The 18,236-nt window shown below is 40.2% G+C and overlaps 2 protein-coding genes across 3 annotated transcripts in view; one reads left to right on the forward strand and one right to left on the reverse strand.

Annotated features, from left to right (window-relative positions):
• tud (tudor domain containing protein) overlaps window positions 1–16,451 on the reverse strand; it is a 20,269-nt gene extending 3,818 nt beyond the window's left edge. Inside the window, exons 1-11 of one of the 2 annotated variants that reach the window (XM_074090782.1) lie at window positions 14,323–16,451; window positions 14,048–14,248; window positions 6,885–7,063; window positions 5,784–5,864; window positions 4,709–4,819; window positions 4,201–4,368; window positions 2,565–3,586; window positions 2,198–2,346; window positions 1,595–1,756; window positions 942–1,108; window positions 356–591 (exon numbers count right to left, since the gene is read on the reverse strand). In XM_074090782.1, the coding sequence (XP_073946883.1) occupies window positions 356–591; window positions 942–1,108; window positions 1,595–1,756; window positions 2,198–2,346; window positions 2,565–3,586; window positions 4,201–4,368; window positions 4,709–4,819; window positions 5,784–5,864; window positions 6,885–7,063; window positions 14,048–14,248; window positions 14,323–16,239 (4,393 nt within the window). In that variant the 5' untranslated portion in view covers window positions 16,240–16,451. The remainder of the gene's footprint in view (window positions 1–355; window positions 592–941; window positions 1,109–1,594; window positions 1,757–2,197; window positions 2,347–2,564; window positions 3,587–4,200; window positions 4,369–4,708; window positions 4,820–5,783; window positions 5,865–6,884; window positions 7,064–14,047; window positions 14,249–14,322) is intronic. The other variant, XM_074090783.1, reaches the window with a different exon arrangement.
• A 325-nt stretch (window positions 16,452–16,776) lies between these two features.
• On the forward strand, window positions 16,777–18,230 carry LOC141429999 (protein JTB-like). Its single transcript, XM_074090528.1, has 4 exons — window positions 16,777–17,013; window positions 17,132–17,286; window positions 17,875–17,968; window positions 18,044–18,230. Exons 1-4 carry the CDS (start codon window positions 16,958–16,960, stop codon window positions 18,207–18,209), a joined length of 471 nt encoding a protein of 156 aa, XP_073946629.1. The 5' UTR covers window positions 16,777–16,957; the 3' UTR covers window positions 18,210–18,230.
• Window positions 18,231–18,236: the final 6 nt, after the last annotated feature.

Consider the following 18,236-nt stretch of genomic DNA (forward strand, 5'->3'; position numbering starts at 1 on the left):
GGAAAATTAGAATCTTTTTTTACAGCTGGTAATGCCACCAGAACTTAAAGCTTTGTTTATTTAGCTTTGTATCAACTAGCAGCTAGCATACTAGCTAACTTTGCCTACTACCCTTGCTTAATAGCCTTATAATACCTACCTACCCACCAACCTGCCTGCCTACAAACATTCTACTAACATAGAAAGCATCCCCATTCATCCCACCAGATTTCCCATTCACCTTTGAATCCTGAACCCGGTGAACCGGTTTGAACCTGGTGTTGCAGATGTTTATGGGCGGTGGTGATCTCTTACCATCAGGAGACCCACTTGCTCGTTTTCCATCCAGTCGAATATAAAAAAACCCCATACTGACCTTCCTCATAAAAGGCAAACAGCTTGTCCAACAGGGCCTGTATTTTATCCACATCAGCAGCCTTCTGCAGATAAATTTCGTTAAGATTTTCCAGATGCTGTAGGGTCGCCATGCCGAAGTTGTAGTTGAAGACTGTTCGCGCGCAGAGGGTGACCACTTCTTCGAACGCTCCTTCATCGGGTTCGAAAATTTCTAGTTTTTTACCCGTGGTAATGTCATAGAGCGTTGTCACCAAGCTGTAAACACGAAGATCGCAATAAGACGATGAGGTGAGAAAATTGTTTAATTAAAAATTAGGAATCAATTGAGACTTTTTTACATGTTTTTGTTTGGATAGGTAAGAAGCCATTAACCTCCTGTATTCCAGTAAAAAAGTTGCATGCTGCCATAAAAGTCGAAATGGACTTTATGCACAATTTCGTGAATCTTGTAATTTCTATTTTATTTTTAAAAGCAAACATTTTGTTCTGTATGAAGTACTCCGCAGCCGGGAGTACTTGTGTTGATGTCCATTTAGTTCTTTATAAGGACGCAGGGATCAAATTAGGAGTGTGGCAGTTTATAAGTAATGTCCTGTTTAAATTACCTAATGCCTGCGACGCTGTCGATGTAGACAATAAAGTTGTTCCCAGTGAGGCGGGCTTTGAGCTCTTCTAGGGAGAGCAACGCCTTGGATTCTGACGTGTAGTTGTTCAGACAGCACTCCAGAGACTGGTAGTAGTAGACGCTCAGTTCTGTTGGGAGTATCATCAACTGGAAACGAAAAATGATGAACAAAATGAAAGGGAGCTCGAGCTTTGTAGTTCGTCGCGTTTTCAGGATATGGCTACATAGACTTTACGGGTGCGCCAGTTGGCATAATTTTTCAACCCCGATTATTGGAACTCCGAAAATGTTTGCCATACAATTTTCTGTCATAATACTCACTATTCATACTTAGTCACTATTACTACCGATCATAACTCCGAACCATTTAAAACCATAATGGCAGTTGTCATAAATATCTCTTATACTTCTCTTTCTTTTACTTTTTTTTCTTATATTTCTTTTTTTTGTCATACATTTTTCAGCATATTGTTTTGTACTCATAAAACTCCATTATCATATATTTTTAAAGCAGACTTATTTGTAGCTATAAACTTCACTACCACTACACACTGCTGCCAGACTGCCACTGACATGACATCTAGTTTTAGCAATTAGGGTTGATCGCATGATTTTATTAAAAAAAAAACTTACATTGTCCAGTGTGGTAGTGATCGTGTTGCCGTAGTCAGGCAGCACCGCGCAGACCTTGCTGGGGTCCGACGTATCGTTCAGTATGGCGCGGTAGATTTTACCCTCGTGCTTCACGGTGCAGTGGACGCCGTCCGTCAGATTGTCTTGCGACAGTGGTGTCAGCTAAACAAAAATAGATATTGCATTCTATAAGAGCCGTGGTGGTGGTGGCCTAGTGGTGACATATGGCCTCTCAGCCAGAGGACCGTGGGATCAAACCCGGGTTTGCATCACTGAGTTTTTTGAAATTCACGTACGAAATTTACTACGAGTTTTACGGTGAAGGAAAATATCGTGAGGAAACCAGCAGACACATTCGATGAATTCAATAGAGTGTGTGAAGTTCCCAATCCGCACTGAGCTCGCGTGGGAACTAACTATGGCCCAAGCCTCTTTCTGAGAGGAGGCCTTTACTCAGCAGTAGGACGTAAATAGGCTAAGCTGATAATGATGATGAAGATTCAATTACAAATTGTAAAGTTAAATACACTTTATAAAGCAACTTTCATATAAATGGTTAGTTGTAAATGTAAATAAATAGAGGTGAGTAAATAAAATACTTACTAAACTGACGTCAAAGTTAGCAATAGCGTTCTCCACAAGAGTGGCTTTTTCCAGGTCCAACTGAACGTAGAATTTCTCGAACGATTCGACGTGCGTGACTCTGCAGGGAATCTGCTGACCGACGATAATCGTCAGGTCTACGGCTTCGTCTAGAAAAAAAAAAATGTTTTTTTTTATCTCTATTCAAGGCAAACTCAAGGGTCTCCCTACATCTATCGATCGAGCAAAAATACCTCTTTTTGGCTCTTATTGCGTAGACATAAAGCTTTTCTTAATCCGCTAGCGCGATTCCAGGTCGATAGTTGTGGGGAAACCCTTATTCTACAAACGCTTGATAATCGAATAAAATAGCAGTTGATGATCTCACCTTTCAGAGTAACAGACGATTGCTGTTCAGAGAGAACCACCAGTTGTTTCTCGGCGAGCATGTCCATGACACTCGCGCCGTTGTTCCACAGAGACACCTGGTACAGTCCCTCCACGCAATCCTGGAACACGCACTGGTAGCGAGGCGCGTTGAAACACAGATCTATCTCAGGGTTCGCCTTCCACTCCCCATCTTTCGGGGCCACGCCGACCAGCGAGCAGTGAATCGCCATCTTAGGAAGCTCCATCAACTGACTGTCTAACTGCCATATGTCTTTAGCGTCCACGAGCTGCTTGTTGCCGAAATCCACGTACTGAACGATGAATTTGGAGAACGGTTGGACGGCGACGACCGTCGCTCGGTAGAGCACGCCGTCGTCCGGAAACCGGGCGAGCACGGACGCTCCCACGGGCACGGTGCCGGTGAACGATTTCACGCCCTTGTAGAGCTCCGGTATTTTGTGCATCATCTCCAAGAATTTGGGCTGCAAGGACATGATCTGGGTGAAGAAGTTCTGCGGGGAGATTATCCAGGTGACAGATACTTCGTGCTGCGCGCCAGACTCGACTGTGGGGTCGGCGAAGGGGGTCTCGAGGGGGACGGGGTCGGAGAGCTCCTTGTATTGGACCTGCGTGAACTTGCTGCGGGGTTTGTATGGGGGCGCGCGGCCGGCGCGGTCCTTGCCGGAACCGTAACTCCGCTCTGAGCGTTTGTCGCAGTCGGAGCCGAAGGAGCGTTCTGCCCTATCGGCGCGGTCTCGCGGCGTGAAATTGCTCCGCGTGCGTTCTCCGCGCTCGCCCCTGTTGTCTCTATCGTTTCTGTTGTCCCTAAAGTCTCGCTTCTGGTTCCAGTCTTTCTTGTCGGCCCAATTGTCACGTCGATCGCCGCGTTCCCTGTTGTCTCTGTTGTCGCGGTTGTCGCGACGCTCGAACCGATCGGGGCGGTTCTCCCGGGCGCTGCCGCTGCCCCATTCGTCCGTTTTCTTTTCCTCCCATTCGTCTTGTTTATTGAACTTATTGTCACTGCAAAAGTTAAGTAAGATTTAAGATTTTGTCGTGAATGTTCTAAGTTCGAATTGAAGTGTAGTGCGAGTTCAAATTGAGAGTAAAAAGTATTAATTATTGTTATTTTGTTACTTCAGCGGTGTTTATTCAAAATTACTACAATTAGTTTGGCATTAATCAATTATTATCTATTCTCTATGGCTTTGAAACAAAACAAATAAATATTTTGTGCACATAAACAAAATTACACACCACACCAAGCTGCTACAACATGTGAAAGAAACAAAATCAAGGTATCGATGGAGTGCAACCTAAAAACACCAAGGTTGTGCTGAAATAGTGTAAAACAGAAAATGTTTGCGCGCAAAACATTGATACATCAACGATACGATAAAAAAACGTCCGGTATAAATGGAGGACGCGACCAAGCATGATCAAGCAAACAGGGCGAGAAAACGAGAACGTGATAAATCGTATTAATGCTTACAGTGTTTAATAATTCATTATCGATATATGGGATGCCAAGTTATTTCTGTGAAATGATGGATGAGAAACACGTGAGCATTAATTGGGATCGGCAAGCGAGACAAAAACTGGTTTATAGGCGTGTGATGCGTTAGACACCACGGTACCGTTTGAGTCGGTCCTGAACGGCCGAACCCTTTGTATGGACCTTCTGAGTGTCCGCGGACGCTGCCTCCGCCGCTTGCTTTAGTCTTTTCCCGACTCCGCTCGAGTCTTTGTGTTTCCAGGCCGGTCTTTGGCCAGCCTTGTCCTGCTGGTCGGGCCTAGGTTTTCTTCTGCCGATATATTTATACACTGTCAACTGTTATTTCGCTTCGCTGCTTACTACCGAGATCAAGTACTGGCTGGCGCTAATTATATTAACAATACATATATTACACATGTACATAACTACATACATAATTATGTTTCCTTTTCAACGAACATACACATACAGATACTAGCTAACTTCATATATTTTTTTATACCTATCTGGTTTAGAAAACTCTTGATTGCTCTTCAACTTTTCACCAAACACATGTTATTCGAACAATAAAAAAAACTTGCAGACTATGCCCGAAACCGGACAGGCGGCTCAAAGTCCTTAGTTGTACTACAGCTAGTTCAGCAACGTACCTGTTGTCGCGATTGTCGCGGAAGTTCTGCCGCGGGGGCTGCGCGGGCGCGTCCTCCCATTCGTCGGCGGGCGCCGGCGCCGCGTTGCTCTCCCATGGCTTACCGCCCCGTCTGTTAACAAACGGGGAATCATTTAGTTAGAAGGAGTCATCTATAAATTACGTCACATAAATAGATAAATAGATACGGTTTCTTAATCATGATTTAAAAAACTGCTTTTTTTTGCTAGCAAATGCAAATTACGACGAAATAAATAATAGTAAGTTGAACATGAGCTTAATATTTATCTAGCCAGATCGTCAGCAATTTATACCTTTTGTAAAGTCTGTCATGGTTGAATCTATTATAGAAAAACACTCAACAAACACTCAAAGTGGCAGAGATCCCTTCAGGGATAAGTCCGCCTTTGTACTTAACACTTTTTTGTAACCTTTTTGTATTTCCTCTTTGTACAATAAAGAGTATAAACAAACAAATACTTGTTAGAACGACTGAAATCACATTTTATAAGCTTAGAAAGAATTTGTGAAGTAACTATACTTATCGCGATTCTAACATTTCTTAATTAATACTAGAAAACAATCAAATGTAAGTAGCTATTCCTGAAAAGACTGTATAGAACATATACAACTAGTGAATTCAAATACTAACGGGGCAAATGCTTCACGCAACTAACAGCGCATACTTCCATTAGGTTATTTTATTTATAACAATAACGCTAACATTAAGGGCCGGTTTCACCACTTGTCGACTAACTTTAAGTGTCAGATAAAAGTAATGCCGTGTTTGTTTATTCGGACAAAACAAACAGAGACGGCATCACTGATATCCGTCACTTAAAGTTAGTCGACACGTGGTGAAACAGGCCCTAAATGCAACAAACAAAACGAAAGTAACAAATCCCTCGAAACCAGGGATTCCCAACCTTTTACCTTATGTGCCTCAACCAACGTTATGCAATAATACTTCGATCCCCTTGGGCCGAAATGGGGAATCGAAATAAGAAAATTAAACAAACAATAAAAATATAAATGAGTGTGTTTATTGGAGTCTAGACTAGACTGAGTAAACTAACCTTTCTCCTTTATCAGGTCTTCCTCCGAACTTCTCACTGTGCCGGGCAGGCCCCGACCGGTCAAAAGGCTCCCTATTCTCTCTGTAATACAAATTCTTGGCCATTATATTAAGAACACTAAACTACTGTGCACTATAGCCACTACTCGAGATGGACTAGGTAGAAGATTACAATACACCCGCCACTCAAACTCAGGTTCAAAGAACCGAGACCAAGGTCAAAATCACTGAGTCACGCGAGCGTCCAGTTTGACGAAAAAAAGCAACAATACAGAAAAAGTGCCGGTTTATTGTAAATATTCCAATTAACTTTTATGGGCCGAGTATAAAGAGAGTATAGCGACTAATATCATTACCAACTGGAGTATGTCTCTGTTGGTTTTATCTGTGATCTTGTCAATCTTATCCCGTCCAATGTTGGTGTTAAAATCTATGTCAACTAGGCTTAAATAAAGATAATGCTTTACTATCAGTGAGATGTCAGTTTGACCACATCAAGATATACGTAGATTAACTAGGATATAAATAAATAATGCGTAATTTAAATGTGTGTACTTATCTATTAATATAAAAAGAGGTAAACTTAAATAGAGGCTTTAATTTGAAAAACTATTGACTCGATTTTAAAGTTTGCTTTTTACCCTTGGAAAGTGCAAATTTCCCACGAGAGTCAGACGAAGTTGCAGGCTACAGCTAGTGTAATATTTGTATCAGTGGGCCACTGATACTGCGCAGTTACAAGCACCAAAATCAGATACAACACAGCGTGCACAAATATCTGATAAGACTCTATTTCTCGGGACGGTAGGACGTGTCAGATATTTTTGCAAGCTCCGCTGTGGCAGATATTAATGCAGATGACTGTACGATGGGTACTGAAGCTAAATGAGACAGCACGATAAATACGAAGCTTTCCGATAATAGTTTACGATGAAAAGCCATTATGAACTACATCCGAATCTAAATCGAAAAAAAATAACCCAAGAAAAAAAATGGATTGTGTTAGAAGAAATGAACATACTGTATACATCCTAACCTAAATATTTATAGACCATAACCTAAATAATTATGATAGGAAAGACTGAACTGCGTTTATACTGACCTGTTTCGGAAGCTGCCGCCTCTCTGCCCGAATTCGTCGTTGCCCTCGCGCGGCGGGCGCCACTCCTCCTTGAAGCTCTTCTCCCGTTTGAAGCCTTTGCGGCGGCTGTCATCGGGCACGCTGCCTTCGGGCGAGCTGTAGGGCTCCGCGGCTGCTTTGCTGGCCGGTGCCGGTTTGATCTGTTACGATGGAGTAGCTATTGAATATAAGTCCGATGGCGATGACCTAAGCTGGACTTAGTCATTAAGTACCAAATGGAAAATCATCGACTTGAAATTTTGACCAAAAAATACAGTTTAAATTAATTTGATCCTGAAAAATAATAATTAGTTTATTCTACAAGTTAATTTTGTCAATAATCGTTGTACGTTCAAAAAAATATGATTATTATTTATTTTAGATTTTGTCTCATAAAACATGAATTAAGCTGAGTTGAGTATCTTGTGTAATGTCTACTTTATCTATATTTCTTGTAAATTAGGCTTTTGCGATAAAAATGAAATATCATAAACTGCTTTATGGGTGCATTGCTAAGACCTAAACTACATTTCGCTCATAAATGAATTAACTAAGCTTGAGTTGAGTTTTGTACTTTTGTGTATTATTATATTTAAATTAGGTGCAAAATGAAATACAAATGGTCATTATTTCTTTCGGCCCATATTAAACATCACAAGCTTAAATTACCATTAATATATATATATATTAGGAAGCAGCAGTGTTTATACACAGAAATCAAAGGTATTTTAAAATTTCGAGCGGACGACTTTCCATTTGTACCTAATGACAGTAAATCCTAAGCTTACATCGCCTCTGCCCGTTACGGCGCTCGAGTGACAGGCGTGCAAAGGCACAATATACGAATGTTTGCGCGCATGTGTGAGGCCCCTGTTACATTTATATGTGATAAATAATTTTTTATCGGTGAAAAATATCGACTTCCATTTTTTTTATTGGCCGCCATGGCTGCTGCCACGATTTGCTGGTCTGACTGTACAAAATATACCTACTGTATTGCAAAAAAAGACCACGTTGCATAAACGTCTTACTCTTTGGCTTACCATAACATAAACGATGTGTTGGGACTATATGGAATGTAGACTAATGACACTGTATCAATTGCGACTCTGTAGCTAGATAGTTTTTATGAAGATTCCTGACTATTCAGGCGAAAGGACCTACTTGTACAGCGACAATATCGCGTTTTCAACGCTTAAGTCTGTGTTTCCACCAGAGATGTGCGAGGATGTGTTGCGAGGAATGTGTTTTAATGAACCAATAGAAACGCTTCATTTACCTATCCTTGCACTAGAAATGGTGCGTATTTACGTTACCAGGTTTTGATACCAGGTATTTCCTTGCAAGTATACCAACCAGGTACCGACCCGATATACTTGCAAGACTTGAAAGTATTTTTCTATTAAAGTATACTGTCCCTTCAAAGCAAAATTATATCTTATGTTCATAGACATAAGGTTCAGATTGAGCTTATACGTGAAATAAAATACTTTCAAAGTATTTTACGTCTTGATTGGAATATTTTGAATCTTATCTGTATAACAACAAGGTTTAATTTAAACTTGTAAAAAAGCAAGTATTCGACTCGTTGCGTTGGACAGAAAATACTTTGAAAGTATTTTGATACCTGGTTTCTGCACCTGGTATGAGAAGGTGGACGTACTTTTAAGCCCTGGTACGCGATTTAGCAAGTACAACTCATCCCTACCTTGCACAGCACAGCTCAGGGGAAACAGCTGAGCGGAGCAAGCATAGGTAAATGAAGCGTTTCTATTGGTTAATGAAAAACATATTTCTCGCAACACATCCTCGCACATCTCTGGTGGAAACGCAGCCTAAAAATAGCTTAGTAATACATACCTGTGCAATTGAATTAATATACACAACGCAGTAAAAAAATAACGAGCCATATTGCTAGTGATTGTACCTATTAAAGAATGTAACGGGACATAGACGCGCATGAACTAGTGAGTTTTTTTACTTGTTTGCTTATATAAGATATGTGCAGGTACCTCGTATTTTTACACACTAAGTATTTCACCTAGCGGTGCGTGCAATATAGCAATGTAGACGACGTAAGGTAGGTACCTACATACAATCATTAGTGCCTTCTTACAGGTAACAGGATGAATAAAACAAAAGGAGACAGGTATAATTTAATACCCTTTGTAATGTTAATTTTTTTTGTTAAAAGTAGTCAAAGTTTAAAGAGGTAAAAACCTCTTTTGACTTTGTAATGTGTCAACTAGCTTTTGCCCGCAACATCGTCTCAGAAGAATTTTTATATTCGGGAACTACACAATTTTGGGGAATACAATTTTTCTTTTAGGATCGGGAGCAAACCAGGGTCACCTGATTACAGATTTTTAAGTAGGTATCTCCGTGTACGTGAAAAGGTAACAAGCAAACAGACTTATAAACTCGCATTTATAATATGTTTGCAAAATATTCAACTTTAATTACACCGTTATGAAAGGTACCTATATTAGGTACAATAATAAATCTAAAAATGGACCTTGCGGCATGGTACCATCAGCCAAATGTGATATTAGGCCCTTAAGTTGATAATCGTTCGCATGTCACAAAACAATAATGCCAAAAAACGTGTCTGTCAACTTGAAAGTTCGATTTTAGCGACATATTCATTTGGTAGGAACTTGTATAAAAATTGACACATTTGGCTGATGTAACCAAAGATGCTGGCAGCATTTTCCCGCTGGATCGCAAGACTGATGCGTTGAGTGAGGAAACTGCCCGCTCTTCGGTCTCCTGTGGTATCTCTGAGTCTCTTTGATAGATCTTTGAAGAGACTCAGAGCGCCAGGGCCCCACGGACCGAGGGTCTCGACGCCGAAAGAAAGGTACAAAATTATATTCGGCACCGAGACCACTGTATTTTTCTGCTTTGGCAGTTTCTGCCATTTCTGTTGCTGCTGCTGCCCTTATTGATGTTCGGTGGAGATGTGACGGGGCCAGTGTGTCAACACAAGTTGCATCCCACTCTAGCACACGTCCCATAGTCCACGGAATCAGACATCCCGTCCGGTCTCTTGCCGTCAATTCTGGATATGCCTGTCGGCTCTAAAATAGCCGGCACATTGACCGTAGCAAGAGACCGGCGGATAATATCATAAAGGGTAGCATGTCTTGAGAAACGACCCACACTTCTCTGGCAAAAGACCGTGATGCCCAAGCCGGTCCACGTCGTTTCCGCAGGGACACCGATGTGGGGCGCAGACCGGGACCCCGAGGCGTAGGCATACCGACAGTCGCAGGGTATTGGGTTCTAGGTTATAATATGAGGGTATTACGTAACGTTTTTTTGAAACACCCCTCCCGCCCCTGTAACGCATCGAAACGTTTTACAAGACCCCCCTTTCCCCCCATTCCCAAATTACGTTACTTAATTAATACTTAAATGCTCCCTATGTTACTTTCGCATTTATATAGTTTGGAATTGGATAACTAATAAAAATATTACGTACATACATATCATTATGTTATTTTATTTTACCTACCTACCCAGCAAAGCCGTTATTAAATACAGCAAGCAACACAATAACACGAACTCGCCTTTCCGGCCCGCTTCGGTTGTACTAAATCTTCAACAACGTATTATTATCGAAATCATATCCAATCATTATAAAACTACGGACAAGCACTTCTAATTTTATCTGCCGCGTATGTGATGGATTATTCTGTAGCCGATAGAACTAAAGCGGAAATTACACTTTGTTTGGAAATTGAACTTATGTCAAACTACTTCGGCGAACGACCATCGCCTTTAAAAAAAAAAAACAATGAAATCAAGAAATGTAAATGTTTGGATAGTTTAATGGGGGAATTTCAATATTTAAGACACCAATTGACGTTGTTTTGTTTATATTTAGTTAAATACCTATCCAAACAAAGTATAGCGTCGAATCTGTTATGTAGTAACTACGTAAATCTACGGTATAGCTAAGCTATGAATGGAAAGCCAAAAGGGCATCAAATCCTTTGATTAAACGTTGATAAGCAAGTTAATTAACTAACTGTACGCGCTAGTGCTGAGATGCCTACATGAATTTGATAATAGGAAATTCTTTGAACAATGAGGTCAGCATCATTGGGTACGTACAGTCGCCGTCAGATATATCGTAGCTGCCAAGGTGTCCAAATATTTCTGAGCAACACCAAATAAATTTCAATAAATTCTGCACACTGTAAATACCATTTATATCGTCGCATTCCATAAATATCTAAGCACGCTGTTATTCAATAATTTCTTTGCACACGTCCAAGCAAAAATATCTGATCGCACAAAATGTCAAACGTATCTAATGTGCTTTCACAAAGATCTGCCTATTTGAGGAAAATATGCCTTGTGTCATTGTCAATACGTAGTATAATTGGTGCAGATCTTTGTGAACGCCCTTATTGCTGCACTGCGACACGTTTGATATTTTGTGTGATCAGATATTTTTGGCTGGACGTATGCAAAGAAATTATTGAAAAACAAAGTGCTTAGATGTTCATGGCATTGTAAATAGTAGTTATGATATAAATGGTATTTGCAAAGTGCATGATTTATTGCAAAGTCTTGCTCAGAAATATTTGGGCACCTTGGCCGCTCCGATATATCTGATGGCGACTGTACTCGGATTAGTTTGATAAGGCATATGCAGTCGCCTTGGCAAATTTGTAGCGTACTTAAGCCATATCAGGGTCACTTATCCTCTAATAATATTAAAAATACGTGTGTTCATCCGCGTATGAGGTAATTTGCGTTTCTGGCACTATGCGTCCAAAGGGTATTTGTTACACTTTCACGCTAAATCGATTGGATGGATTTGGTAGCTATGTCAATGGCTGGATCTCTGGAATAATAAAATTTATCTAGGCTACTTTGGTGTCGATATTTACGAGGAAGATTTTAAAACCCAAAATATGCACGATTAAATAGAAATTAACCAGAAGGTTTATCATGGTAATTCGGTAAAATTTACGTGAGCGACGCCGCCAGTAGACATTAGTAATTTTATAATCGTTTCCAGAATAGGTATTTACTATACTAGCACTGCTTGCCATTCGTAGTTCGGTCGCTGCATCGACAATCGCACACGCACGCGATAACCTAAATTTTACATCTACGAGTATGTTTGCAAACGCATAACATTCTCAAAACGCATATCGAAAATACAAACTGGAATATGGATGCACAGAAAAAACAAGAAAAATAAGACCGGCGCTGGGAATCGAACCCAGGTCCTCGGCATTCCGTGCCACGTGCTATAGCACTATTCAGTTTGTATTTTCGATATCGGTTTTACGGGATGACCGTAAAAGTAACAAAATTTGGAGTTGAAATAAATAATACAAAAAGACTCCAAAAATCAATCTTATATTCTTTAAACGATTATTACCTTGGGATGAGTAAGGCGGGGTATAGGCAAAAAGATCATCCCCACTTTATGTCTATGGAAGGTATCCCAGAAAATTTATTAAAAACTTTTCACTTTGTCGACTTGATTATCATGTATCTAACTAAACCCATGCCAAACGATAGCTTTCTAGCACAATGTCTCTAAGCTAAGCCACAACATGACAGACAGAAAAGGCCAAATAGAATTCCGTTTTTGCCACTTTGACAACAGAACTCTAAAACGACGGTTAATTATACCTAAAGAAGACGTCTAATCAAGACGCTTTGCGCAATTGCCATTTTTCATTCTTCAGTAATCACATTGCTATCTTATAATGAAAGTAATTACATACGAGATATTATTTTCTCATTCAAAACGTTTCATGTACGCTTGGATACAAGCGAGCTAGTTACTTGATAAAAAAAAGGGAAAGTAAGCACATAATTCACGCGCTCTATTGCACATCGGCAATTATATTTGGAAGAGGAAAACAACACTGGCCAAATGCTATTGCAGTGGCGTAACCCAAACAATAGTGAATATTAATTATGATTCAGTTAATCACTTCATTTAGGGGCTGTTTCACCATCCACTGATTAGTGTTAACTGGCGGTTAGGTGTGATGCCGTCTCTATTTGTTTTGTTCGAATAGACGGAGACGGCATCACATTTAACCGTCACTTAACACTAATCAATAGATGGTGAAACAGCGTTAGTGTTATTTATGACTTATGAACCTTTGAACAAGACTTTCTCTGTGGAGGCATTTAAGATAACAATAGCAATAGCACACCTTTGAAGTGCTCTGAAATGTAATTCAAGTACACTCGTGATAAACATCTCTAAGAGTGTAATAGGTATCTGAATATTTTAATTTGTTATGACTGAAAATTTGAGATGTTTTGCAGGTGGTAGGACCTTGTGCAAGGTCCGCCCGGATTGCTACCACCATCTTGCTCGCTTATCCTGCCGTGAAGCAGCAGTGCTTGCACTGTGCACTGTTGTGTTTCGGCGTGGAGAGTAAGACAGCCGGTGAAATTACTGGCACCTGAGGTATTCCATCTTAAGCCTCTAGGTTGGCAACGCATCTGCAATACCCCTGGCGTTGCACATGTTTATGGGCGGTGGTGATCTCTTACCATCAGGAGACCCACTTGCTCGTTTGCCATCCAGTCAAATAAAAAAAAAAAAGTTTAAAAATGCGCAAATTAAACGCATACCTCTAACTGATTGGTTCTTTGTACTCATTCAGTTTGTGCTTATGTCATGTCTGCTGAACTATATTCCTGAATTCTTTAGTCAGGATTATCATTCTGTATACAGTACAGTAAGTACAGTACGCAACTAGACCAAAGTTCACATCACCAAAAACATGGAATTAAATTTTGATTTTTGCTATTGTTTTGTTTTTAGGGTTGCACATGCAAAGGTACTTTTGAATATTTTTGACCGTTCTTTAAGACACGCCCGTTAACACGGCGCCAGCGCAATGTTTTTTGCAAACAAGCACAATGCACAATGTCAGCGCTGCGTAAGTGTGGGGTCTCTTTTGGATTTTTAAACAGAACAGCAATAATAATAATTAGTTTTACCACAATAATAAATTTGTACATGCTGCTAATTAATGTACAAATTTATGATTGTGCTGAAATATGTTGATGACTTACTTAGTGATGCCCCTTAATCCTCTTACTGAACAATGAACCAAAGAACCATTTAAAAAGAAAGTCTGCATTCTTACCTCAGTATTGCTTCTTGGTTGTGACAGCTGATTCATCTTCCTGGCTACATCCAGAGGTGGGCTGACAGTCTCATCAACTAGTGACACCAACATAGTGTCACTTGACAAGACGCCTACAATGTTAGCAGTCAAAGTCTTCTCTAGAGCTAACATTTCAAGTTGATTTGATGTCTTTGTTTCAGCTGGTTTGCTTTCAAAGCCCTAAAAATTATTAAAAATTTAATAAACAGTTTTATTTCACAAATATTTTTTAAGATAATTAAAATTACACCTACCTTTAAAGCACACTTCAAAGCCTGGGCTGGCAGTTGTATCAGTTCCGGTGTAATGGTTCTGAGGTCTGACACTTCTACCTCCTGCTCATTGCCATAATCCACATATGCAACTATGACTTTTTCACCCTTGTTGCCTCGGATCCTAGCTCTGTACCAGTTGCCATCATCAGGGAACCTTGCACAGCAAGCAGCTCCCAGCGGCAACTCTCCAGGAGAAGAAGTACTCTCACAGTGGGCCTTAACGGCATCCATAACATCATTCAGAGCATCTATTTGTTCAGACAGCTGTATATAGAATTTCAGACAGCTATCCACGTATGACACCAGTACTGAGAACTTACTACCCAAGGTAAGCATTTCCATCCACTTGAACTGAAGCTTGTCCTTCATATTTGCCATCAATAACTCCAGCACATTCTTGCCATCTAAATAGAGCTCTCCATATTGTATCAAAGGTGGACCTTCAGGAGCCACCACTCTGAGTGTCATGACTTTAGTATTCACTAACTGCTTAAAAGCCTCATTGAGATACGGACCCTTTTCCAGTTTCTTCACTCCAGACAAGCAGAATCTCATGGCAAAAACATTAGGTTTTACAAACTCTTCTGGAATGTCAAAGATATCATAGTATGATACCATTTCTGTGTCTCCAAAGTCCACAAAGAACAATTTGCATTGGGAACCAGATAGGTTCATAACTATTGCTCTACAAATTACTCTGTCCCCTGACATTCGGCCCAGGCAAACTGTTCCTATCATGGGAGGCTCAGCGAGGCTACTGTGGGGCCTCTTATTAATCTCGTCCATCATATCCTGAAGCTTCTTCGCATCTTGTGTTAGCTGCACAGCAAAGAGTTCTGGTCCTTCTTCCGCAAATGACACATACACTTTGTGTTGAGAATTTATTTCTAGCAATCGGCTTTTGTAAGTCGAAGACTTTTTAGGAGATAAGCTATTCTTACTAGCAGCAGCTGGTGTTGCTGGGGGCGCAGTGCCAGGCAGAATGGGGGGAGATTTCGGCGCCACTTGTGGTTGTCTGATAGGAGCTCTAAGATTGACAGGGCCCCTCATTGCCTTGTTCACTATTAACCTCTGACTAATAGCCGATGGTGCAGGCACCATAGCACCGTTGAAGGGCACAGTAGTATGTTGTTGTAAACGCATTGCTGATGCAGGGTTTGATGGGAAATTCTGATTTACTAGAAATGGTACATGCTCTGCATATGACGGAGATTCAGGTAACGAGATTTGTTGCCACATGCCCTGCTGATTACCAATACCAGAGTGCTGCTGAAATCTTTCAAGCATCAATACTTCTTGTTTTGCTACTGCTACTGCTATACCAAATCGGTTTGAAACAAGGTGTGTAGAGAAATCCGTTCCCTTGAATTGTATTGAGATGATGGGATTGGTAGATTGACCTTCAACTGTTACAGGATACTCTGCGTAACACAGCAAGCTCTGCAGTTTGAACAACAGCTGGTTGTCCCAGCGGCCAGAGGGATGCATGATGCGCGCCAAGTAGTAGTCGGTTGCCTGACCCGGTAATTGCAGAAACATTGGGTCGTATTTGTCGAGACATCTTATAGCACTGAGAGAAATTAAGTCTTTGTTACCATAGTCTATGAAGTGTACTCCCACAAAGCCGGTAGACAGGTTCGACGTGTTAATTATTTTCGCTCTGTAGTAAGTCCCATCTTTGTATTTGGCGGCACAAATCATACCTTGTTGGATGGCTGATGTAGTCACAGATCCAACGCCCTTTTCCAGGTTTTCACGCGCCGCATCGAACAGGGACTCCACCATCAACGAAGAGGGTTGATCAAGCTGTCCGCTTATTTTCAAAAAATGACCATCCTCGTCCACATGGGTCACGTAAAGACGAAAAGACCTTACCGATTCGTTTGGCAAAGCCATAATTGAGTAATTATTTAAGCCCACACTGATTAAAAACCACAAGGTCTGTTCCAAGTTCCAACTCACATAACTCCGAATAGAACGAGAGCTGTTCACCGCACATCAACAGAATAATGAAAAAAAATCTATTCTACCGCTTTCTTTTTCCGTTTACGTTTCGTTTTTAACAAAAATGGCGGGGCACAGACAGACAGTCGACCATCACAGATAAAAGAGATTTGTAATCTGTGGTAATTACTAATTTGCTTCACTACAAGACGTACACATTTTGATCGTTTTAAATTAAGACTAAGACAAACTTAACCATCAGCTGGGCTGTCGTGCGGTCCCTCTGACACTTGCACTATTTAATACGAGAGCGAGAGGGACCGCACGACACGAACTTCGAGTTTCGTAGTAGCCCAGCAGGGCTACTCCGAAACTCGAAACTCGAAGTTCGTGTCGTGCGGTCCCTCTGACACTTATACTATTTAATACGAGAGCGAGAGGGACCGCACGACACGAACTTCGAGTTTCGAGTTTCGGAGTAGCCCTACTGCTGATTGGTTGAGACTTGAGTGAGTGACAGTGACAGTCTGACAGCAAAGTAAAAAAATAAACCTTGGTTTTCTATCGTTTTTCTCGAAAAATAATGATTAAAACAAGCTAAGAATTACTCAGTCATTATACTCACTTGAAAACAGTTCTTTTGTTGATAAACTAATAAAACGAAACAAAAATGATTGAGACATGTTCAAAAAAATGTATGCTTTTAGGCACTGTTTGCCTTGGAATGTAAGTTACAGAAAAGCTGGTGCAATAGGGATGCTGCCTGTGCAAAATTTGTAACTACAATTTATATGATTCACGATATAAGATTATAAATCACATTTTACCTAATATTTATTTTCAGATTGACAATTGTAGTACTGATTCTGGAATCACATTTGGCTGATTCACTCTCTGGTCATAAGATGAAGAATAAAACATTCCCTGCAACTGAAAACAACTCGACATGTTGGATGCACCAAAAGTATTCGATAATAAGTGAATGCCACCCTTGCTCAGGTAATTTTTGTGTACCTATTTAATGTCCAGGCACCTTTACATACTGGTTTTATTTAGAATATAATATTACTGTGCAGATACTTTTACTATGTGCACATACACCTATATTTTGTTAATTGGGACCATGGCACACTGAAATTAGAGAAATTTCATAAAATAATTAAAAGAAAGTAAAATTGGAAATAGGTAGATGGCTTTAAACTGTCCTGTGATAAATACTGAAACTTACTAGTTGTTGTTCAATTTGACAACCGGATGGCCAAGTGGTTTGAGAACCTGACTATGAAGCTTGAAGTCCCGGGTTCAATTACGAGCAGGGGGCAGATATTTGTATGATATTTGGATAATACAAATGTTTGTTCTCGGGTTGTCATGGATGTTTAATATGAATTAAAGTATGTATTTTTCTATATAAGTATGTTTATCTATTGCCTAGTATCCATATCCATAGTACAAGCTTTGCTTAGTTGGGACTAGGTCAATTGATGTCAAGTGTCCCATGATATTTATTTATTTATAATTATAAACAATTAGTTCACACATACATGGCGCTTGGTGGTAACCACATCATATAATTTTTCTTTTCAGATTTTGAAATCAAAAGTAAGAGTATAGGTGTTTGCATTCATACTAGTTTTAAGGAGATACTGAAATGTGCAAATGGAGAAACAGTTACTAGAAGGTAATTATTTGCATATTCCATATTTTGCACACAAAAAATTGCACACTATTATCACACAATATTTTTTATTTTCAGCTGTGACAGGGTAGCCTATTTAGAGGAGAGGGCGTTTTGGAAATTCACTATTTGGTCTCTTGTCATTGGTGCAGCTTCTTCAATAGCTGTAATGTTGCGAACCAGAGTCCTCAACTACAGGGCACGGAGAAAGGCGAGAATCGCTCTTAGCAATGGAGCTATATAATCCGAACTTCTGTGATGTCAGTGTGTT

This window comes from Choristoneura fumiferana, chromosome 8, assembly GCF_025370935.1.
Source record: "Choristoneura fumiferana chromosome 8, NRCan_CFum_1, whole genome shotgun sequence".
Taxonomy (NCBI): Eukaryota; Metazoa; Arthropoda; class Insecta; order Lepidoptera; family Tortricidae; genus Choristoneura; species Choristoneura fumiferana.

Coding starts and splice junctions, on each gene's coding strand:
- LOC141429999 (XM_074090528.1), top strand. CDS start 16,958: ATGATTGAGACATGTTCAAAAAAATGTATGCTTTTAGGCACTGTTTGC. Junction 17,287..17,874: donor TGAATGCCACCCTTGCTCAG/GTAATTTTTGTG, acceptor TTTTCTTTTCAG/ATTTTGAAATCAAAAGTAAG. Junction 17,969..18,043: donor GGAGAAACAGTTACTAGAAG/GTAATTATTTGC, acceptor TTTTATTTTCAG/CTGTGACAGGGTAGCCTATT.